Consider the following 24,617-nt stretch of genomic DNA (forward strand, 5'->3'; position numbering starts at 1 on the left):
ACAAGCACCTGCCTTTCCCTCCCTGCCCCTCTCTTTAGGTTGCAATGCTCCCCTCCTGCCCCGCCCTTCGGGGTCAGAGGCTCACCCCACAGTCTGGGCTGCACCTTTGCTAATTCTCGCCTGCTGCCTGAGCCCCTCACTTTAGTGCAACAAAATGACACCCGGGACCTCGAGGTTGAAGAGTCATGCCAGAAGCAGTCAACACGGAGCCAAGGAGGAAGGTTCTGCTTCATGTCCTGTTCACTCAAGGTCATTCTGGAAAGTCAAGCAGACCTTGTCATCCTGGAGTCACCGGGGAATAAATAGCACTGGGGCATTTTTCTCTGTGGCTGCTACACCCACACACCTCACTCCACAGCAGCACTTAGGTTCTGGAAGTCCCGGCTCCCTAACCTGGGGTAGGAGCACGGGCAGGGCAAAATGGGATTGGGGAGGGGGGGGGGGAATCTAGGATGCAGGGGCCTCGCCCAGCCTGATGGCCCCGAAGAAGGTGGTGTGCTTGCTCATGTTGATGGAGATGTCGGCGTGCACCATCTTCACGGCGATCTTCTGCCGCGCTTTGAGAAGGCAGACGCCCGCCGTGTAACACGTGTTGTAGTTGGTTTTGCCTGTCTCGATGCTGCGGGTGCACTGCAGGAAGGGCTTCTCGTCCACCACCACCTCATAGCTGGCAAAGTCAGTGAAGTTGATGTAGTATACCTGGGGGAGAGGCAACGAGAAGGGATTGGGGGCGAGCGGAAGGAGAGGGTGGGCCCTCCCTGGTGACCGGCAGACGCGACCTGCTCACGCGAGCTGCCACTGCACCTCTTGAAGGCACGCTAGTCGGCCAACAGGACGGGCGGGGCGACAGGCTTATTCGCTGTCCTGCCTCCCCTCCATTGGGCTCAGGGGGTTAAGCAAACCTCTTTCGACAGCACACGGGTGGGAGACTCTGCAAGAGCCAGAACCATGCCTCATTCACCCCTTTACCTCCCCCAGCGCCCCCTCCCTGCCCCCTGCCCTCCAGCACAGTTCTCGGCACACATTAGGTGCTGGATCAGTGCTACAGACACAAACGAAGGTGAATCAATTTCCAATTTCCAGCCCCAGGGACCATTTGTAGATAAACTTAGCAGTTGCTGATTCCCCAGAGAGGGCACAGGACCAATCTGCGAGTTCTTCAGTTCTCTGCACCCTGCTCCCCTGAGGCTGAATTTCTCTCACTGATTCTCCCAATGCCCCTTGGCGCTCTCGTCTGATGATTGAGGAAACAGATGCAGAGGGATGGAGAACTATCTGTCACAAATGAGATAAAGAATGTGGAAGGGCAAAACTAACTTCGTGGCCAGAAGGAAGTGCTAAGCTGTGTTCAGTGGCATGATGTCCAGGGCATTTTCCCAGTTTGCGTGGGGTACAAGGCCTGAGGCCACTCCCAGTTCTATCCCAGGCCCAGAAAATTAATTTTTCTCTTCTTCACGACCCTTATCCTTCACACCCCACCCCCAGCTTTGATCCCCACCCCCACCAAATGGCACTTAGGACATTGGGATCATACCCCTGGGGACTGGGACACTCATCTGTTGCCCTAACTCACTTTATGGAAGGCTGTTCCCACCACAGCCTGTTCAGGAGGCTGCAGTGTATTCAGGTGCCATACAGTTTCTTGGGTCAGGACCCAAGCTGTGCCAAGATGCTCAGTAGGCTCAGCAAATGCTCGTGAACCCACCTTCTCTGGCCACTCTCCTGGGAGACCCTTCTACCGGCTCCAGCGTCTTTCTGTCCATCCACCCGCTTGCCGCCCGCCCCTCAGAAGCCCCGGCCTCAAGGCTTGCCCACCGCTAGCTCTGAGGAGCCACCCCATTGGAGACAAACAACCGGGGTGGAAGTGGATGGGCACTGGTTGACCTGGGGAGTGGGCCCTGGGCCAGGACAAGGACAAAAACAGAGGGAGAAAAGGGCTTGGAGAACGACAGCAGGGGGGAGGCAAGAATGACAGAGAAGCAGAAAGGTAGAGAAACAAATGGGAGAAAGAAGGAAAGACAGAAATCTTTTTGAGGTGGAGAGAAGGTCCGGAGGGGCACTCTCAGTTTTCATTATAAAGCCAGTAGTGTGGGAGGAAGGGGTCCTCAGCAGCCCTGGAACTGACTTGCAAAGAATATATACTAAGGCAGAGTTCAAGTTTGGCAGTAGAACCAAACAACTCAGTGGGGAAACTAGGGCCTGGGGCTCTGTAGGAGGGAATCAGATGGCAGGGCGTGGGATGGGCCTCTTTTCAGTTTTTCAATCATATCTGGCTAGGAAAAAACACCAGACAGCACCCCATCTCTTTCCTCCCTCTTTTCAACTCCCTCCCAGTGCGCCCTCCCCGCCCCACCCCCGCAAAGCAGGACGTTAGCCATTGGCTGGGCTGGGCCGGCTCCACAGTGCCCCTCTGTGGCCTGCACGAGATCTGCATTCTGGATATAAGAAGAGTTAGGCCTGAGACCGTACTCACTTCTACCTGACTATAGATGAAGTAGGTGCCGTCCACCAGTACCTCCAACTCCCCACTGCGGGGGTGTAGCTTAAACACCTTGGGGTTCATGGTGATGCGAGACCAGTCATTGAGCACTCCACCTGAAAGATCTCAGTATGAGAGAAGGGCAGTCACTCAGTACATGTCAGAACTATCTGGGCAGTAAATACAAGAAATATCAGGCCGTACACAACCCCCAGCCCCATCCCAATACAACCTGGATAGCCCAGGAGGCCAAGCTTTAAGAACAGCATCTGGAAGCAGAGAAAGCAGTCTGTTTGTAAAGTGGCAGCTAGGCCTGCCTCAGGCCGCTGGGGTCTGCCTGTCCTCCTTCCTCTCTCCTTTCCTGACCCCTCTGTCTGGAAGGATATTTAAGCAACACCTTCTAGCTGGAATTGGGTGAGGGGGAGGTAAGAAGAGGGCAGGCACGCTGCCCTATTTTCTTTGTTGTTCTGGGGCCTGCACAGGCAAAATCCAGACACTGAGGGGCAGGCTAGGTCTTATTATTCCATTTCATCTCACCAGCTATAGCTCCTGAATCCCTCTCCTGTCTTATAGGTTCATGGGTTTTGTCCTTGTCCTTAAGAGGTTCCTTTCTATAGCACCTCCACACCCACTCCTTTCTGGAAAGCCTTGCTGGGCCCTCAGGAAACCACTCAGCCCAAGGAACTGTCTACCCGGAGAACCTTAGGGATCAGGTGTGAGTCAGACTTCATGGTAGCCCGAGCAAGTGACCACCAGTAATAAAGCCCTGTAGGGGAGAGGGATCCTTATGAGAGTGAGGGATAGACTGCAACGAAGCACTGGAACCAACCAAAGGGATGGAGAGGGTGTCTGGGCACTGAGGCACCCCAGCAAAGCACGTCTCTCAGTAATATCCCATATGGGGCGGAGGGTCAGTCACTCCACCTTGGCTGGACGGTGGGGGCTGGCATGTGAGGGAGGAGGAAAAGCTTCCCTTTCCATCTTGCAGCAAGGGGGATGTTCCTTCCCACCTCAAGAGGAGGGAGTCCAGGCCTAGGGAGCCTTCTCGCCTCAAAACCATCCATTCTTAATTCAAGAAAATATGTTTTGAAAGTCCATCCTTGGCTAGTCTCAGGAGGTCTGCCTTTCTGAGGTGTAAGGAAACTGGCCTTCTAGAAAAGGTGCCCGTCTTCCCTTAAGGTGATAAGCAGATGGGATAGGAGTTTGGAGGAGATGCCCTGGCTCTGCCCCTCACGGAGGACTGCTCTGCATGGTATCTTCCTACCCCTGATGCCTTCACTCTTTATTTTAAATTTTAATTTATTTATCTTTGGCTGTGTTGGGTCTTTGTTGCTGCGCGCGAGCCGTTTTTAGTTGCGGCGAGCGGGGGCTACTCTTTCTTGTGTTGTGGTGCGCGGGCTTCTCATTGCGGTGGCTTCCCTTGTTGCGGAGCACAGGCTCTAGGCACACAGGCTTCAGCAGTTGTGGCGCACGGGCTTAGTTGCTCCACAGCATGTGGGATCTTCCCGGACCAGGGCTCGAACCCGTGTCCCCTGCATTGGCAGGCGGATTTTTAACCACTGAGCCACCAGGGAAGCCCTGATGCTCTCACTCTTGCTTCTGTTGCAACTAAAGATCAGCATAGACTACTACTGGGGATTGGCCCAGAGGGGTTGGAACCAGTCTTGTTATGTGGTGGGAGCAAAATCAGTAGCCTCTGGCATAAACATTGAGGCCACCCAACGAGACACCCAAACAAATCTATTTCCTGCCTGTCTCACCCTTCTCTGGACAGATGGTGATCATGGCCCATCCAGGGCCCTGGGGCCCAAGGTACTTGGTCCCAGCAGGACTGCTTAAGTTTTGGTGCCATTCTGTTCCTACTTATATTTCTGAGGTGACTGAGTCAGGCATTCTGGTGGCACTCCAGGATGTAGCTAAGCCCGACCATTAAGGAAGCAGAGCACAGCCAGTTCAGGACTGACTGGGCTCTTAGAAGCTGTCCCCATGCAGCAGGTTTCTGAACCTTCATTTACTGTTTCTGTACTCACAGCCCCTCCCAGTAAGTGTCTGCCATCTTGGCTGGCTTGCTGCTTCCCAAGGCTCCTGGGGGTTCATGCATTTTAGGCTTTGTGCACCCTGGGGACTGGACATTATTTCAAAGCGCTGTTCTTTAATGAACGTTCATGTCTCTTTGAGGAAGAAAATGAAGCTAATCATTCAGTGGAGTATACACACACATCTCTGAAGTGGCATAGTGCAGTGGAGAGAGTCAGACAGATGTGGTTTTGAATCCCCGCTCCTACACTTAACGGAAACCTTGGGCCAGTTAAGCAACCTCTCTGAGCTTCAGTTTCTGTCTCTGTAAAAAGGAGCTAATGCCTACCTCTGTCGTGAGGATCAAATCAAATCAAAGACAAAGTATGTTGAAAACTCTAAAGTACCATACAGATATAAGGCAGTAGATTTAGTATGGTGGTGTCCAATTTGTCTGGCACTGTTTCCCCACCTTTTAAATGCAGGGATTACACTAAATTAGGGTATCTAACCTCATGAAATCCATCCCCCTTTTTTATAGACACTAGCATCTCATACTCCCTGGAGAGTCTAACATGCCCCCCACTTCCCTGAGAGAAATGCCTCCTCCATCCATTTTCTGTGTAGACCCATCAGACAAGAAGATTCGATTTTATGTCGTTCTGCTTTCTCTAATTTGTATTGTGAAAATGGAGATAAAACTACACATATCCCCAAGGGTGACGCTGATTCAGCCTCCACCTCCCAAGAATCCCTGGTTTAGACAATGTCTCAAGTCCCTTTCAGCTTCCTCATCAGCGATTCTAAATGCAATTTGTAGTAACCTTAGGGCAAGCAATTACTCAGGACAGCCAGCAGAGGGCAAAATGGAGCAGAGAATGGCCCCTAATTGACGTGAAGGGTACCTCAGGGGCCTGGGAGGAACAAGGCTGGGTGACTATTTGAAGGCTGGGGGTAACTCTCCTTAGGGAGAGAGCCTACTTTGACTCTTACCATTCTTGACTTGGATTGCTGACCCTTGGCCCTGTAGATGCACCACGGCTGGCTGGGAGGATAAGAAAGACAGAGAGAGTAGTCACTGTGAGAAATGGATGCTTGCTCAGCCACCAGTTGCCAGGATTCCACCTCTGGTTTCTAGTCTTCATTTGTATCCCAATTCTGATCCCTCTCCCCTTTCTTGGGATGCGAGTGGCCACATTTCTGCTAGAGGGTAATATGATTTTGTAGCTCTGCCACTTCATAGCTGTGTGACCTCAGCCAAATATAATGCCTCTGAGCCTCATTTCGCTAACTGTGAAATGGGGATCATGAGAATCTCTGTCTGACCTCTCTCACAGGGATGTATGAAGATCAACTGAGGTGACGAATATAAAATGCCCTGCAAGCCATCAAGCACCGTGCAACTGTGTAGATTGATCGCCGTGACCAAACAGCTGTAGTGAGGGAGGCTGAGATGAGACAAGGCGAGGCGGCGGAACCTGCCAGTAGAGACGGATCAGGAAGCTCAGAGACTAGGGAGGAGCCCTTCAGGCCAGGCTGGGCTTGACCCAGAGCTGGTTGGCTGATTTTCAAGGACATACTCTTAAACTTCTAAGCTGCTGATGTCAGGTGGTCTGAGGGCCGACAAGGTGTCTGGGGTGGCCGGGGAGGCGGAGGTCCAGGTGAATAGGCCTGACTGGCAGCTGACTATTGGGTTTGGCTATGGTGACCCTCTGTCTCCTGGGGAATGGGGAAAAATGGCCATGACAAGACTCAGTTCCCTTGCTAAAGGCAGGCCCTGGGGCAAAGCTTTTCTATTCATAGAGATGGAGGAGGCTGCGAATGAAGAACCTCCGAACCTCCAGGGTCTCCTCACAAGATAAAGCCTCGGCAAATTTAATAGGGAGCAAACTCAAGGGTGGCTCTAGCCTGTGGTCTTCCCTCCTCTCCAGCAAGAGAGCAATTCCCAGCCAACCTGGTTTTCTCGAGTTCCAGCTTTATCAGCAGCACCTGCAAAATAGGACAGGCCAGTCAGAGGGCGTGCTCTTTCTACTTCCTTTACTCCTCACCTAGGCAGCCAGTGGCACTGAGCTTTTGCTCCCTGTAGTGAAGCCCTGTCTGAGTGCTATTTTCCAGGGCTCAGAAATGGAGGGAGAGTCAGGGTGTGATGCAGGGCACTGGGGTAGGAGAGGACACCCCTTCCTTCTCTTACTTGCTCCCGACCTGCATCTTCAGTGGGCCTAGCAACCAGCAGGGAAACTGGCCTCTCACCAACGCTGGTCTAAGGGAAGTGCCACCGAGCACCTAGGGAGACAGAGGAGAGTGTTTTCCTGCCACCACGTGACCCCGAGACGACGGTGCTTGCTTCTTTAACCTTTTGCTCCCTTTCTATTAATTTTCTTCATAGAGCGCATTGCCATTTGTAAATATCTTGCTCCTTTAATTGTCTCTCTCCTCCTGTAGGACATAAATTCCACGAGAACAGGGACCACTTATCAATATATCTCTTGCACATAGAAAGTGCTCAATTAATATTTGTGGAAAGATTGGATGAAAAAAAAACCCCTAACTGCATCTCTTGGGGCCACGGTGATGCTGATTAGCCCTGTCTGAACTATGAGTCAAAGAATCTGAGTCTTGTGGCAGTAAAGATCCAGAGAAATCAGCCGTAAAGACTCCATTTCTGTAAAGCCCCAAGATACAAGAGGGGAACAGGAGAAGGAAATAACAACTGACCCAAGCCCAGATAGTTTGACTCCTGTCAACTTCAATTAGGCAGGTTTGGATCTGGATCTATATCTTTTGGATGCCCTTCTGGGCCCAAAGGGAAAGATGCAAAGAGATTAAATGCTCTTCAAATGGGCAGTGTGGTGGGGGGAAGAATATAGTGCAAAAAGCACTTGGTTCCTCAACAAGTTGGTCTTGGCGCCTGTGTCTGCTTCTTCCACAGCCTGAGTGATTCATAAGTTGCCAACTCTTTGACCGTCAGTGACTACTTGTCTACCTCTGTGGGAAAGACATTTCAGAGTTCAAGGGATGAGACTGCTCTAGGGCTTGTCATTCTGTCCAGTCCCCAGCATTCCTCCTCATAGCCTATTTCTAATGAAACATCAGTATGTGAAGCTGAATGCTGGGAATCAGAGCAGACCAAATCCATCCCCTGTGGGAACTCCGGTGAACCCTTAGGGCCTCTATCTCTGGCTCATGAGTTTACAGGGAGGCCTAGAGTCAGGGAGGGCTTATGATGGAAGGCTTGAGACAGGTCAAGACCAGGTGTCTCTTTCTTGACAAGCTGGTATAAATAAGAAGTTAGAGCAGGGCTTGTTCAATTCCTAGCTCTCTACTGAACTAGGAGACCTGCATTTCTTACTGCACACCACCATTTGAAACTGCTCTTGGGACCACCCACTCTTGCTCTATTAAAGAACTTTTAAGGAGCCTAGGAGGGTGGAGAGATGGAAGAACTCACCAGAAGGTCCTTGGAGACCAGGGGGTCCTTGAGGACCAGGAGGACCTGGAGGGCCAGGTGGTCCCATAACAGTTGTTCCTGGAATTCCAGGAATCCCTGGAATCCCTGGGGGTCCTTGGGGTCCTGGAGGTCCTGGAGGTCCTGGGGGGCCATTGGGCCCAGGAGGTCCTGCCTTCTTTCCTGAAAGACAAGATTAGGTATTATATTTGTAGTTACTGACTGAGAATGTACTGTCAGGAGTTCCTCAGCCTTCTAATGACACAAAGTCGGCCCTCTGGGAGTTCCTGCTCTTAAAGAGGTGGATACTTTTATCGTACGTGATACACACACACACACACACACACACACACACACACACACACACTCCCTACCCTGTTTCATGAATAATCATTTACAGGTTGGGTTTGAAGACATAATGGCCCTCAAGGAGCTCAGTCTAGTGGGGAAACAGACACAGTCACACGATAGTAGAAGTGCTGCCTTAGTGGTAGGGACAAAATGCTGGAGAGGTCAGGGAAGGCTTCAAAAAGGAGGTTACAGTTCGGCTAAGTCCAAAGGATCAGAATTGCCAAGTGGCTAGACCTATGGGCCACTTTTTAGAATTGAGAACTGGGCTGTTGTTCAAGAGTGTGGCTTTCACGTTTACTGTCCAGGCCTGACCTTAGGAAGAATAGCGGCTCCAGGAAGGTTTCCTATAGGAGTCGGGATGTACAGGGACTTGGGCTTGGGATGGAGGTGGGAATGTGGGGTTGGAAGGAGTCTGGGAGATGAGAGGTGGGGGAGGAGAGGGTGAGGGAGGGAAGGGGGGCAGAGAGAGAGAGAGAGAGAGAGAGAGAGCTCGAGCACCATAAGGAAAGAAGGGGCAGTGGAGAGCGCAGAGAGCTGAGCTGAGGAGGAAGCAGCAGGCAGGCTTTTGCTTTCTCAGCTGACCCCTCTAAACCCTATTTTTAAAGATCTCTGGGAAAGGAAATTCTTCAAACTCCCTTGGTAACATGTTCCAATGTTTATTAACCCCTCACTGTTAGGAAGTTCTTCTGTATATTGAACTGAAATTCCTCTTGTGGCAGTTTAAGCTCTTATTCTATTGTTTGTATAGATAGAGAAGAATAGCTACCATCATGCACACAATAACCCTCATGTGCTCAAAGACATTAAGTCATCTATCAACCTCTATTTTTATAGGCTAAATAATCTGGCTTCCCAAAGTCTTTTCTCAGAGGCCCTATTCTTGAATGTATTATTAATCAAGCCACCAGATCCTCCCCGTTTCCTCCTCGCTATCCTTTCAGAGCAGTCTCAGCCTTCTTATTCCATATTCCAGTCCTTCCCACATCCCCGCCAGAATGCAGCTATGTTAACAGAGTCATAACTGTGGTTTTGAACCAAAACCTCCAGTTCCTCCTGTTTAACCTCCTCTGCTCCATGCAGTCCAATTCAAGCACTGCAGGTGGTCGCAGGTGGGTGACTGCTTCCTCCCTTCCCCGCTTTTTCACCATCTTGTGGAAGTCTCAGGAATGGGAGCCTTTCCCCAGACTCCATCATGGTGTCTTCACCTGTGATTCTTTCTTCCTTTTTAAATATAACCCTGTCAAGTCTCATTTAAATACCTCCTTCCTGACTCTGCCTCCTGGCTCCCTGGGCTCTCAGGGAGGAGAATCCTGTTCTGATGTATCAGGTCCTCTTTTAAGAAGAATGCCGCGTGCTCAAGAAACCCAATCCTCATGGCAATGCCACTCAAGAGGTCACTTGTCCATGTCTTAACCACATCTGCATTTGCAATGAAACAACAGAGTCATTGCGGGGCCCCTTCCCCAGGGAGGAAAGTAAGGAAGGTCCATAGAGCTTCTCTCTCACGGAGAGACAGGAGTCTTAGCGTTTTCCCTGCACTTAGCAGCAGAAGACTGAATCTGCCCAGTTTTGAGACCTAGCAAATTTTAAGATGCCGAACAGGAAAGCCATCTCCCTTCAGATTTGGGCAGCTTCCAAGTCAGGCTTATTCAGCGCCCAAGTTTCAATTCCGGCTAGTGTAGTGGAGAAAACAAGGAATCTGTAGTCAGGAGATAAGGCTGTAAGCCTCAGCTCTGCCGCGGACGTATACTTTGGGTAAATCCCTTCCTCCCCTTGAGCCTTAGTTTCTCCATCGGTAAGACGAGGAGCTTGGCCTCAATGATTTCTCTAAGTTTCCTCCCAAGACTGAGGTTCCATAAGGAGGACTGACTTACCCCTGGCAGTCAGGAAACTTCCTTAGCCTGGTTATAAAGTCTGCTTCTCTCTCACTCTTCTCTGAGTGGCACAGACACAGGGGATGGTGCATAGTAGGCTGTCCTCTGTCCCAGAATGTCCAGGCCTAACAGTGATTTTTGAGCTAGAGGGCCTTCTGTGGGTAGTGTGAACTTTAGTGTCAAGACTGTGAGTCTCCTGTGATTGTTAATGTAATTTTGGAAGAATTAGAGCCAGAAACTCCTGCAGTGAAAGTGAATAATGGTTGCAGTGTAAACAGAGAATGTTCACTTATGAAAATGCTAGAAGGCAACTGAGAACAAGCTCCTGCTGGGTTCTAGTTCTGCAGCTGGTCCTCTTTGCTCCTCTGCAACCAGGTTTAGGTAACTGTGCTTCTCATCCTTGCATCCATACAGAAAGTTGGCCCACAGAGGAGCATGTACAAAATGGCCCCTGGACCAAGAAGATGACTTTAGAGGACTGTATTCCTTCTCTGGATTTCCTTACTTTAACAGAGCACCTCACGATACAAAAGCCCAGAGACTTTTGTACTTATCAAGTTACCCTGTGTAGCCTTGGATGCAAGAATACACACGTTCTTTTAGTGAAGCTCAAATTGTTGAAAGAATGAACTAAAAGCAAGAGATGGAGGACGGGGCGGGGAGAGAGAGAGAGAGAGAGAGAGAGAGAGAGAGAGAGAGAGAGAGAGAGAGAGAGGGAGAGAGAGAGAGAGAGAGAGAGAGAGAGAGAGAGAGAGAGAGAGAGAGAAAGTTATGGGAGGGGGAAAATTCCATTAAAGGATGGAAATTAAATGAACAACTCAATTACCTCTTCAGGCATGTGTCTATTCACTGTGTCCAAGGAAATCACTATCAAATGGCTTCTAAATCACTTTCAGCCAAGGCAAATGTTTAAAGCCTATGTGCATTCTCTTCCCAATAGTGGCCCACATACAAGGTAGCAGTGCTGGGCAGTGATCCAAGTCACTGCCAGAGGCATTGGGATCTCTTGACTTTGTAATTTCAGAGCTTCTTGCCTAGAAAGCTGCCTTCCATTACCACCAGCAAGTGTGTTCTTTCGGTGCTCACCCCTTGGATGACAGTTCACATGGGTGCTGCTCCCCACCACACACATGCCCTATATTTGGGTAAATCACTAGCCTACTTGCTGCTCCCTGAGACATGACATGTTCTTTCATGCCTCTGAGAGATTTCAGTATGTAGTTTTCTTTGCTGGAATATTCTTCCCCTTCTTTTTTCCTCATCCTTCAAAGTCTAGGTTAGATAACGTTTTCTCTGAGATGTGGGACTAAGCATGGGAAGCTCATGCTTCTATAATTGCACTTTTAAAAATACTGTACATCAATTATTTGTGTGTACTTCCGTGACTCCAACTATACCGGGAGATTTTGGAGGGCAGGAACCATTTTTCTTCATCTCTGTATCTCTCTTCCTGACAATTACAAGATGCTTATTCACTGTCTAGTGAATGAGTGAGTGGGGAAAAAAAACTTAGTAGCTGTCATTAGAAAGTGCTCTCCAGTCTACCTATTAAGAAAGAAAGGAAGGGGACTTCCCTGGTGGTGCAGTGGTTAAGAATCCACCTGCCAATGCAAGGGACACAGGTTAGATCCCTGGTCCGGGAAGATCCCACATGCCACGGAGCAACTAAGCCAGTGCACCACAACTACTGAGCCCGCATGCCACAACTACTGAAGCCTGCGTGTCACAACTACTGAAGCCCGCATGCCTAGAGCCCATGCTCTGCAACAAGAGAAGCCACCGTAATAAGAGGTACACGCACTTCAACGAAGAATAGCCCCCGCTCGCTGCAATTAGAGAAAGCCTGAATGCAGCAACGAAGACCCAATGCAGCCAGAAATAAATGAATAAATAAATAAATAAATAAATAAATAAATAAATAAATAAATTTCTTTAAAAAAAGAAAGAAAGTAAGGAAGTCATCCCTGGGCTTGTGCTAGGAGCAGAGGGTGTCCTTGTCCGGGCCAGGGGAGCTTTCTAGGTTTGTTAAAATTTCTGTCTTAAAGGGATGTGATAAGAATGGAAAACTACACACTTGAAAGTCAAATTTGGGCTTCCCTGGTGGCACAGTGTTTAAGAATCCGCCTGCCAATGCAGGGGACACGGATTCGAACCCTGGTCCGGGAAGTTCCCACATGCCGCGGAGCAACTAAGCCCCGTGCGCCACAACTACTGAGCCTGCGCTCTAGATCCCGCAAGCCACAACTACTGAAGCCCGCGTGCCTAGAGCCCATGCTCCGCAACAAGAGAAGCCACTGCAATGAGAAACCCGTGCACCGCAACGAAGAGTAGCCCCCACTCGCTGCAACTAGAGAAGGCCCGTGTGCAGCAACAAAGACCCAACACAGCCAAAAATAAATAAATAAATAAATTTATTAAAAAAAAGTCACATTGACTTTCTTAAAAGACAGAATAGCTTAGTGAATGCCCAGGCTCCACAAAGAAAGGTTTCCTCACTGACTCCAGTTCTCTGGCTATTTTCCAGTTTTGCTCAGCTCAGGTCCTTAGGGGCCAGGCCATTCTTCAGCTTCTTTACAACAGGGACACAGGTTTCCCATGTGGGCCATGGCATCTCAAGCCACCAGAGTACCCTAGTACTCAGAGAAGTGGCAGGAGGCAGCTGAAGCCTGTCTTTCGGGCCTAGTCTGGGATTGATAATCTACTCTGTAAAGCTCTGGAAATGTTAACAGACAGAATCATTTTGCTTAGAGCATTTTAATGAAAACTCATGAATTTCACTCTATTTTCCTCCCAGGTCAGAACACAGAAAAAAATAGGTACTTAAAACTCGTTTCGTGGTTGGTTCTTTTAGTCCTAAGGAGTGGACCACATTGCCTGGTCCTGTCTTTTGGAACCTGTTCTGTCTTTGGTTTCTCCTCTTCAGGCAGGCAAGCACTTGTACAAATTCGTGGGCCATTCCCATTGCAAGTACACTGGAGACTTACAGACCCAACAACGGCACAATGGATCCACTCAACTAGGAGATTCTTGGAAAAGACTAAATGATCAGGGTACTACTACAGCTGAGGTTTTCCATCACAGAGAAAATGATATTGAAACCCCAGAGCAAGAAATACCTTCCCTGACTCTCTGAGAAATAGGACAGGGATAGCTTTTAGGCCAAAAAATAGGGTACTGACATCTCTCAAGAGGTAGTATACCTAGTCCCTACAAGCAGTCTCAGGACTTCATTCGTACCTGGCCACTGATTTGATAAAGGAGGGGAAAAAAAGGAGAAAGGAGAAGGGCAGGGGAAAGAGAAAGGAAGAATGAAGGAAAGAGATGTAAAATGAATTGTATGGAAGAGGGAATAAGAAAGAAAAGCAAAAACAACTTTCACATGTTGCTAGGAAGCAATTCTATCTTTCATGGATCATCACTGAAAAATGATATATATTTCTTATTCCTTGGAAGCTACAATACTCAAGAAGATCACACGTGATTGAGTAAAATAATGGACAACCAGCGTTGAACGAATATAAAAATCCTTCTCCCTTGATTTTTTCTTCTAATTTTAGAAAAGACATGACAGCAATTTTACAAAATCAGGAGCTTGACTTACCCTTTTTCTTGTTTTTAACTGGACCTGTTAAAAAGAGAAAATGGAAAACTAAGTCACTGGAAATTAACATAAAGTGTTTATTCTTCAAGACAGTCACAGGAGGAATCCCCAAGACACTGCAAATTTGAGGGAGCCCCATGCCAAGGGTCAGGTTATTGGCAAGGTATTGCCCAACTATCAAACCTCCCCAATCTATCTCTGACTGCTGTAACAATAAAGTTACAAGGAAGATTCTTCCCTCGGAAGAAAAATCTTTCAGGCTTATTAGTCTTTGGAGTGAGGGAATGGGTACTTCGCCATAAAGATGAAATGCCCAGAAATGCAGAACTCAACAACCTTAGGACGGCATTCCATTAATTATGCAAGTCCTGAGATTGAAGAGTCACGCATTCAGGTCAGGAAGTGATGTGAAGTCTCACGTGCTGAAGCTGGAAGGAGAAAAGGGTCATTTTCATGGAAGGAGCAGAGCAGCAGCAGTTTACTTTTTAGTCACTTCCTTATCGTTATTCAAATCGTTAGTTGTTAAAACGGTGCGACCATAATACATTCATCTGGGGGCCACATGCACTCCCACTGTAATTTAACATAAGTTAACAGACACTTTAAAAGAAGTGTCAACAGTTTCATCGACAATGAAATCACAAGCATTTTCTGGGGAATTACTTCTAAAGAAAACATTTCTAATCAATTGAGGGCACTCAGAAAGCCCAAGGCTTTTCTTATATAGTTAGGTAACAATCACTCTTCAGACATACACAATTTAGGTGTCTCCCAGACATGCAGGCATGTTTTTCCCTACTGGGGACTCAATTCACTTCATTCTGTAGGTGGATTTGATTTTCTTTAGGTGCACATATTTAAAAATCTGTTCCAAACTCCCATGAAGACCCTACTGGACAACATTAAACCCCTGTCAGTGTCCTCAGGAGCTCACAAAAAGACCAGCATTTGTATACTGTTTTATAGACTAAAAAATCTATTTCCATCTATCATCTCATTTTATTCTTGCAACAAGCTTGGAATGGTCTTTACCTATAAGAGCAGGCTCTATCAAAGATTCTGTCTGAGCAGACTTCAATCAGAAGTCAGTAAAATCTCTAACTTGGAGGGCTGCCAGCGTGGCCATCAGAGCTTGCACAGGTCCCTCGAAAACCAATGTCTGTGTAGACTTCCCTGGCAAAGTAATTTCACGTGCCACAGTAGGTATTATTATGCGCAGGGGATGTTTACAGTTGGGTTAAGCAACCTGCTGCACGTAAGGTCATGATCCTCCACTCTTTTATCCTCATTTTTTTCTCTCTTTCTCTCTCCTCCCAGTTCTTGGTCTTCTTTCTTTACTGCCTATCTTGTATGTTTTTAACAACATTGAGAGCTCCTGAGAATGTACACAGAGGTTCTGGCAAGGAAGCACAGCTACACAGATACTACTGACTAAGAGACAGCCTGAGAAGGGCCACCTCCTGGAACCAGAAAGCTGTCTGGGGAAGGATTTACACAAAAAGGCCTATAACCCTATCAACCAGCTACCAGCCAACCAGTCAGCCACCTCAGCCTGGGAAAGCAGTGAGATGACAGCCATTGCAGCCACTGGCCTCACAGACAGATTGCGTTAGCCCTGGCCAAGTTGCTGACCATTTCAAATGGTTAAAGGGTAAGTACTATTACATCAGACTTCAAAGCAGGCTTTGAGGAAATCAGACGATCACCATGCACCTAGTCCTTATTGAGCACACCTAGGGAAGGCACAGTAAATAATGAATCACAACTGTATCCTCAGAGAACTTACAGTTGAATAGGAAAGTACTAAAGGGGGGAGACTTAAGGAATTATACTGGCTAGCTGAGGAAAAATAAATTCCTGGAGGAAGTCTGACCTATATCTACAAGGGAAGTTTGACCGATATCTACAAGGGAAAAGAGGGAAAGGGAAGTTAAAATTTTTTCGTTAACTTTTATGAGAGGGATGGACCTAGAGTCTGTCATACAGAGTGAAGTAAGTCAGAAAGAGGAAAACAAATACCATATGCTAACACATATATATGGAGTCTAAACAAAAAATGGTTCTGATGAACCTAGGGGCAGGACAGGAATAAAGATGCAAACGTAGATAATGGACTTGAGGACACGGGGAGGGGAAAGGGTAAGCTGGGATGAAGTGAGAGAGTGGCATGGACATATATACACTATCAAATGTAAAATAGATAGCTAGTGGGAAGCAGCAGAGCACAGGGAGATCAGCTCGGTGCTTTGTGACCACCTAGAGGGGTGGGTTAGGGAGGGTGGGAGGGAGATGCAGAGGGTGGGGATATGGGGATATATGTATACGTATAGCTGACTTACTCTGTTATACAGCAGAAACTAACACACCACTGTAAAGCAATTATACTCCAATAAAGATGTTAAAAAATTTTTGTTAACTTTTATTATTTTTATACCAGAAATACCTACTCATTATACATACTTAAATGCATGCACGCCTACATACATAGAAAAGGGGAGCAAAAAGGAAAAAAATAGCTTAAAAAAACTACTCACAAATAACCACTATTAACATTTTCTGCATATCTAGAAATTTCCTATGCATATAAATATGTATTTTTACAAAATGTGATCAAATGAAAATGTTGTTTGATAACTTTCTTCTATGTCAATAGCTACATTTCTACATTATCATTTTAAATTTGGATACAACAGCATTATATAGGTAGCTCTTTATATTTTTTTCTAGTTCTTTCATGATTTCATTTTTCATATTTAAATCTTTAATTAATCTGGTATAGATGTGGTATACAGCGGGAGGCAAGGAGCTAACTAAAATTTTTATCTTTATTTTCCAAAATGGCCATGCCATGAAGAGTGCTGAGAATAACAGGGGCTCAAAGCCCTATCTTCCACTTCTTCTTGTGTCACAGAAGGGCTCCCAGGGAGCTTCCATCTATTCAGTGGACATTTGGCATATCCCTCAGAAAAAAATGAGGATGAAAAAATATGGGCAAGATTATCCTTAAATTGTATCGCACTTCCCATAGGTGCTAGTGAGTACATCATCTCAGCAGTATAGGAGTTCTAGCTCCCTGGCATTTTCTCTCTAGAAGATGGAAAACCACCATGGCCAGTAAATAATTCTTATGAGTTTCAACATGGTCCTCTAAGCCCTGGTTCTATATCTGCCATTCTCATTTCTTTTGTTTGAGGCCATTGTGGTTTCCCGTCTTCTAGAGAGAAAATACCAGGGAGCTAGAACTATCCCATATTAGATATGAGCATCTTGACCAGAGCAAAAGCAGTAACCTCTGCTGAGTTCTATAACATTTTAGATATATTGATTTATTTTCTCTATATGCTTCAGAACCTTTTTCATACCTACTCAGAGCACTACCACTGTCACATGTCTGTTTCCGTGGTAACAGGCTACCTTTTTCTATCATTCTAATACCCTCTATTTGTAACCATCATGCTTTCTGCAGGCAAACCCCACAAATACATCAGAGTGGGACAAACAGCTGTGCAGTCCTTGGGACTGCTTTTATAGTAGTAAATCTGAGATCTGACAGGTTTTGATCAATGTGGCCGGGCTGTTTGCTATCTGATATTAAGAAAAGGGGTCTTGTAATAGCATCAGGGCCATGGAAGCCAGCAGCAGTCCTAGCCTGAGTCTGGTCCTGGCTTAATCACAAACTGACAATAAGGCAAGTGGGCCATTTTCTTCTGATTCTTCATCTTCTAAATTAGGGAATACTTTGTACACTTTGTCTCTATTCAAGCCTAGGGTTCTGATGAAGATAAATGACACCATAACTAAAGCTAACATTTATTGAATATATATGAGCCATGCACTGTGCTAGATGCTTTACATATCTCATTTAGGTCTTACAACAATCTAGCAAGGTAGTTATTATTATGCTTATTTTATAGATGAAGAGGTGAATTAAATTGCACAAAGCCACACAGCCTGTAAATATTTTCAGGTAAGCTGAAACTTCAGAAAGATTCATGTTTTTCTAGATGTGTTTTGAAAATTAAAAAATAAATGTATATACTTCCAGTTTCTGGCTTCACGTGTCAAGTGCTTGAAAGTCATCACACCCATACTCACAATAAGAAAAAAGCTGAGCAAACTTAAAATCACTTCTTAGATCCATCAGAGAATTGAGGTCACAAGGCAAACTGCTGTTCTGTAAGATGGAGAGACAGACCGGTGGATATGGAGACTCATAGCAGACTGGGTGAAGAAGCCTGCAGCTGAAGCCAGTATCAGTAAGAAGACTTTAAAAACTGTAATTGACAAATTGCTAGACGCTCAGTGTGGACTAGCTCAAGAGCTAAAAATCCCCAGTGGGCCCAGCCTTAGGGGGTTCTCCACACTTTCATGCATTTTACCTTCAAGAGCGCTACGAGGTTCTCACAGTGAAGATGGGAGAAAAATTCTCTTGTCCTTCTAGCAAGGGGAGAGGAAAAGCAGCCATTTTGAAATATATCCAGACCTCTCTATTCTCTTTAACAAGGCCTGCCCTCAAGGAAAACTTTTATCAGAGCCTAACTGACTGGAGTTTTACCAGAGCTGAACTGACCTGGGGGATAGGAAATACCCAACTCAGGCACACTAATCATAAGACTCATGAATGCTTCCATTCTACCCACACTTTGTCACCACATTAACAGCACTCCTGTATAACAGGGGATTACAGCTAAAAACACTGCCAGAGCTTTATTTACAATAGCCAGGACATGAAAGCAACCTAAGTGTCCATCAACAGATGAATGGATAAAGAAGAGGTGGCACATATATACAATGGAATATTACTCAGCCATAAAAAGAAACTAAATTGAGTTATTTGTAGTGAGGTGCATGGACCTAGAGTCTGTCATACAGAGTGAAGTAAGTCAGAAAGAGAAAAACAAATACCGTATGCTAACACATATATATGGAATCCAAAAAAAGGTTCTGAAGAACCTAGGGGCAGGACTGGAATAAAGACACAAATGTAGAGAATGGACCTGAGGACACGGGGAGGGGTAAGGGTAAGTTGGGATGAAGTGAGAGAGTGGCATGGACATACATACACTACCAAATGTAAAACAGATAGCTAGTGGGAAGCAGCCGCATAGCACAGGGAGAACAGCTCGGTGCTTTGTGACCACCTAGAGGGGTGGGATAGAGAGGATGGGAGGGAGACGCAAGAGGGAGGAGATATGGGGACATATGTATATATATAGCTGATTCACTTTGTTATAAAGCAGAAACAAACACACCATTATAAAGCAATTATACTCCATTAAAGATGTTAAACAAACAAAAACAAACAAACAAAAACACTGCAAGTCTCAGACCCTACTTAACAAGTTTCCAGGGACATCCAAAGACCACATGAAGAGACTAAGACAAGAACTATGGAGACAATTTTAGCCTCTGACACCACAGTTACAGCAAACAGTAAACACAGCCTAACTCTTAGTCAGATGAGCATAAAACCTTACATTACTGGCCTACCTACCTCAGTTACTTTTACCCAGTATATCATGTCTAGTTTTCAGTCAAAAATTACAAGGCATATTAAAAGGCTAGAAATACAGTCTGGAGAGATAAACCAAGCATCAGAACCAGACTCAGAAATGAAAGAGGAGATATTACAGCTGAGACCTCAGAAACACAAAGGATCTTAAGAGACTACAAGTACGTGCCAACAATTTGGACAACCTAGAAGAAATGAATGAATTCCTAGAAACATACAATGTATTAAGACTGAATAATGATAAAATAGAAAATCTGAACAGACCGATTACTGAAGGAAATTAAATCAGTAATCAAAACCTCCCAACAAACAGAAGTCCAGGAACAGAAGGCTTAATGGGTGAATTCTACCAAACATTCAAAGATAATTGAATTAATAGCTATCCTTCTCAAACTCTTCCAAAAATTTGAAGAGGAAGGAACTCTCCCAAACTCATTTTACGAGGCAAGCATTACCCTGATATCCAAGTCACATGAGGATGCCATAAGAAAAAAAAAATACAGGACAATATTCCTTATGAACATAGATGCAAAAGTCCTCAACAAAATAATAGGAAACCAGTCAACAATACATTAAAAAGATCATACACACTATGATCAAGTGAGAATTATTCCAGGAATGCAAGGATGATTCAACATTTGCAAGTCAGTCAATGTGATATGCCACATTACCAAAATGAGCTATAAAAACCATATGATCATCTCAATAGATGAAGAAAAGAAATTTGACAAAATTCAACATCCATTTATGATAAAACTCTCAGAAAGTGTGTTACCTCAACTTAATAAAGGCCATATTAGCTGACAAGTTAGGTGACAAGTCCACAGCTAACTTCATACTCAATGGTGAAAAGCTGGAAGCTTTTCCTCTAAAATCAGGAAAAAGACAAGGATGCCCACTCTTGCTACTTTTATTCAACACAGTATTGGAAGTCCTAGCCACAGTAATTAGGCAAAATAAATAAATAAATAAATAAAAGGCATCCAAATTGGAAAGGAAGAAGCAGCACTATCACTATTTGTACATGATATGATATTATATATAGAAAACCCTGAAGACTCCATCAAAAAACTGTTAGAGCTAATAAAGTTGCGGGATACAAAAATCAATACACAAAAACCACTTCTGTTTCTATACACTAATAATGAACTATCAGAAAGAGAAATTTAGAAAACAATTCCATTTAAAATTGCACTAAAAAGAATAAAATACCTAAAAATAATTTAAAACAAGGAGGTGGTGACTCACTCAGAAGGCTCAAATGGTTAGCATTTTTCAGCAATAAAGTATTTTTTCATTTAAAAAAACCCAAGGAGGGCTTCCCTGGTGGCGCAGTGGTTGAGAGTCTGCCTGCCGATGCAGGGGACGCGGGTTTGTGCCCTGGCCCGGGAGGATCCCACGTGCTGCGGAGTGGCTGGGCCCGTGAGCCATGGCCGCTGGGCTTGTGCGTCTGGAGCCTGTGCTCCACAATGGGAGAGGCCGCAACAGTGAGAAGCCCGCATACTGCAAAAATAAACAAACAAACCCAAGGAGGTGAAAGACCTGTATATTGAAAACTAAAAGACACTAATGAAAGAAAATGAAGACACAAATAAATGGAAAGATATTCCATGCTCATGGATTGGAAGAATTAATATTGTTAAAATGTCCATACTGCCCAAAGAAATATAAGATTCAGTGCAATCCTTATCACAATTTCAATGGCATTTTTTCCACAGAAATAGGACAAGCAACCTCAAAATTTGTATGGAACCATAAAAGACTCCAAATAGCCAAAGCAATGTTGAGAAAGAAGAAAAAAGCTGGAGGCATCATACTCCCTGATTTCAAACTATATTGCAAAATTATAGTAATTAAAACAGTATGGTATTGCATAACAATGGACACATAGCTCAATGGAACAGAATAGAGAGCCTAGAAATAAACCCACACATATGTGGTCAATTAATTTATGACAATGGAGCCAAGAATATGCAATGGGAAAAGGATAGTCTCTTCAATAAATAGTGTTGGTATAATTGAACAACCACATGCAAAAGAATGAAACCAGAGCACTATCTTACATCATACACAAAAATTAACTCAAAATGGATTAAAGACTTGAAAGCCTGAAACCATAAAACTCCTAGAAGAAAACATAGGTAGTAAGCTACTTGACATAAGTCTTGGTGACAATTTTTTGAATCTGACACCAAAAGAAAATGAAACAAAAGCAAAAATAAACAAGTGGAACTACATCAAACTAAAAAGCTGCTACACAGCAAAGGAAACTATCAACAAAATGAAAAGGCAGCCTATTGAATGGGAGAAAATATTTTCAAATCATATATTTGATAAGGGCTAGCATCCAAAATATATGAAGAACTCATCCAACTCAATGGCAAAATACCCAAACAAGCCAATTTAAAAATGGGCAGGGCATCTGAATAGACATTTCTTCCCAAAGACATCCAGATGGCCAAGCAGTGCATGAAAAGATGCTCTACATCATTTATCATCAGGGAAATGCAAATCAAAACCATAATGAAATACTACCTCACACTTGTTAGAATGGCTATTATCAAAAAGACAAGAAATAACAGGTGTTGGTGAGGATGTGGAGAAAAGGGAACATTTGTGCACTGTTGATGGGAATATAAATTGGTGCAGCCACTATGAAAAAGAGTATGGAGGTCCCTCAAGAGATTAAAAATAGAACTACCAATCAATCCAGCAATTCCACTCCTGGCTATTTATCTGAAGAAAAAGAAAACACTAACATATATATATATATATATATATATATATATATATATATATATATATATATATATATATGGAGCATTACTGATGATAGCCAAGATGTGGAAACAACCTAAATGTCCATCAATAGATGAATGGACAAAAAAGATGTGATATAACATACACAATGGAATATTACTCAGCCATAAAAAAGAATGGAACCTTGTCAGTTGCAACAACATAGATGGACCTTGAGGGCATTATTCTAAGTGAAATAAGTCAGACAGAGAGTCAAATACCGTATGTATGATCTCTCTTATATGCAGAATTTAAAAAGGTAGATAGATAAACAAACAACAAACCAAGCTCATAGATACAGAGAACAGACTGGTGGCTGCCAGAGGTGAGGGTTGGGGGGTAGGAGAAATGGGTGAACTTTTTTTAAGTTTAAATACATTGAATTAAAAGATAAAAAGTTGGCTATCAAAACAAAACCAACGCACTATAAAAGAATGCCTTTGATGGTAAAGAATTAGTGAGCTTGAAGATGTCAATAGAAACTTTATACATGAAATGCAAAGATAAAAAAAAAGAATGAAAAAGATGGAACAGAATGTCCAAAGATTGTGGTACAATTACAAATGAGGTTATATACACGTAATGGGAATACCAGAAGAAGAAAGAGAGGAAGGGACAAAGGAAATATCTGAAGTAATATCAAATAAGAGTTTTCTAAAAGTAATGACAGACACCAAACTTCAGATCTAGGAAGCTCAGAGAATATCAAGTAGGACAAATACCAAAAAGTTGACCCCTAGGCATATCATATTCAAACTGCAGAAAATCAAAGACAAAGAGACAATCTTTAAAGAAGCTAGAGGGGGGGTAAAAGTATAAAAATTACATTGGTTTCTCGTCAGAAAACATTCAAACAAGAAGAGGGTGCAGTGAAATATTTAAAGTGTTAAAATAAAAAAACACCAAGCTAGGATTCTGTATCCAGCAAAATTATTCTTCAAAAATGAAGTTGAAATAAAGGCTTTCTCAGACAAACAAAAATTGATTGAATTTGTTGCCAGGAGACCTGCCTTATAAGAAATGTTAAAAGAAGTTCTTCAGAAAAGGAAAATGATATAGGTCAGAAACTTGGATCTACATAAAGAAAGGAAGAGCATTAGAGAAGGAATTCATGAAAGTAAAATCAAATCTTTTATTTTACTTATTCTTAATTGATTTAATAGATAATAGTTTACTTAAAATAATAATAGCAAAGATGTATTCAGTGATTATAGCTTATGGATAAGTAAAACAAATGACAGCAATGCTATAAGGGATGGGGGGAGGAATTGGAACTACTCTGCTATAAGGTACCTGCACTACCTCTGAAGTGGTATAATGTTATTTGAAAGCAAACTTGAATAAGTCATAAATGTGTATTTCAAACTCTAGGGCAACCACTAAAAATTTTTTAAAGTATAATTGATATAAGAGAGGAAAGAACATGGAATCATATAAAACTCTTGATTAAAACCAGAGAAGGCAGAAAGAGTGGAAGACAGAAAAAGAAACAAAGAAATGGACAATGAATAGAAAACAGTTACAAATATAGTAGATATTAATCCAACTATATCAATAATCACTTTAAATGTGAATGGTATAAATACACCAATTAAAAGACAGAAACTGCCAGAGTGGATAAAAAAGCAATAACCAACTATATGTTATCTGTAAGAAACACACTTTAAATATAAAGATAAAGGTAGATTAAAAGTAAAGGGATGGTAAAAGATATACCATGCTAACACTAATCAAAAGCAAGCTAATTTCAGACAAAGCTGACTTCAGAGGAAGGAAAATGATCAGGAAGGAAGAGAGGCATTATATAGTGATAGAGGTGTCAGTTCTCCAAGACATAAGATCCTTTAATGTGTATGTGGCTAACAACAGAGTGTCACAAAATTGAGGCAAAATCTGATGAACCCACTATTATAGAGACTTCAACATCCCTCAATCAGTAATTGAAATATCCAGCAGGCATAAAATCAGTAAGGATATATTGAGCTGAATAGCACCATCAATCAACTAGATCTAATTGACATTTATAAAATGCTTCAACAATAGCAGGATATACAGTCTTCTCAAGTTCACATGGAACATTCACTAAGATAAACATTATGTGTCATAAAACATACCTTAGCAAATTTAAAAGCATAGGTATCATACAAACTATATACTCACATTACAATGGAATTAAAATAGAAATCAATAACAGAAAGTAGCTGGAAAATCATATATATTACAACAGGAAAAAGATCTAAATGATTTTGGAAAATATTTAATCTAAGCTTCCACTTCAGGAAACTAGAAAAAGAAGAGCAAATTAAATTCAGAGTAAGCCCAAGAGAAGAAACGATTAGAATCACAGCAAATATAATTGAAATTGAAAACAGGAAAGCAATAGAAGAAAAAAAAATCAATGAAATGAAAAGCTGGTTCTTTGAAAAGATGAAAAAAATTGATAAACCCTTACCCAGGCTAAGCAAGAAAGGGAGTGAGAAGACACAAATTACTAATATCAGAAATGAAAGAAGGGCCATTACTACTGATCTCATGTACAT

General features: G+C 43.8%; 1 protein-coding gene across 5 annotated transcripts in view; it reads right to left on the bottom strand.

Annotated features, from left to right (window-relative positions):
• Window positions 1–274: 274 nt before the first annotated feature.
• EDA (ectodysplasin A) overlaps window positions 275–24,617 on the bottom strand; it is a 406,119-nt gene continuing 381,776 nt past the window's right edge. The window contains exons 3-8 of one of the 5 annotated variants that reach the window (XM_007470135.1): window positions 13,767–13,790; window positions 7,944–8,123; window positions 6,450–6,484; window positions 5,489–5,540; window positions 2,474–2,604; window positions 275–699 (exon numbers count right to left, since the gene is read on the bottom strand). In XM_007470135.1, coding sequence (XP_007470197.1) covers window positions 448–699; window positions 2,474–2,604; window positions 5,489–5,540; window positions 6,450–6,484; window positions 7,944–8,123; window positions 13,767–13,790 — 674 coding nt within the window. In that variant the 3' untranslated portion in view covers window positions 275–447. The remainder of the gene's footprint in view (window positions 700–2,473; window positions 2,605–5,488; window positions 5,541–6,449; window positions 6,485–7,943; window positions 8,124–13,766; window positions 13,791–24,617) is intronic. The other 4 variants (XM_007470138.1, XM_007470136.1, XM_007470137.1 and 1 more) reach the window with 4 other exon arrangements.

This window comes from Lipotes vexillifer, unplaced genomic scaffold (assembly GCF_000442215.2).
Source record: "Lipotes vexillifer unplaced genomic scaffold, Lipotes_vexillifer_v1.1 scaffold926, whole genome shotgun sequence".
Lineage (NCBI taxonomy): Eukaryota > Metazoa > Chordata > Mammalia > Artiodactyla > Lipotidae > Lipotes > Lipotes vexillifer.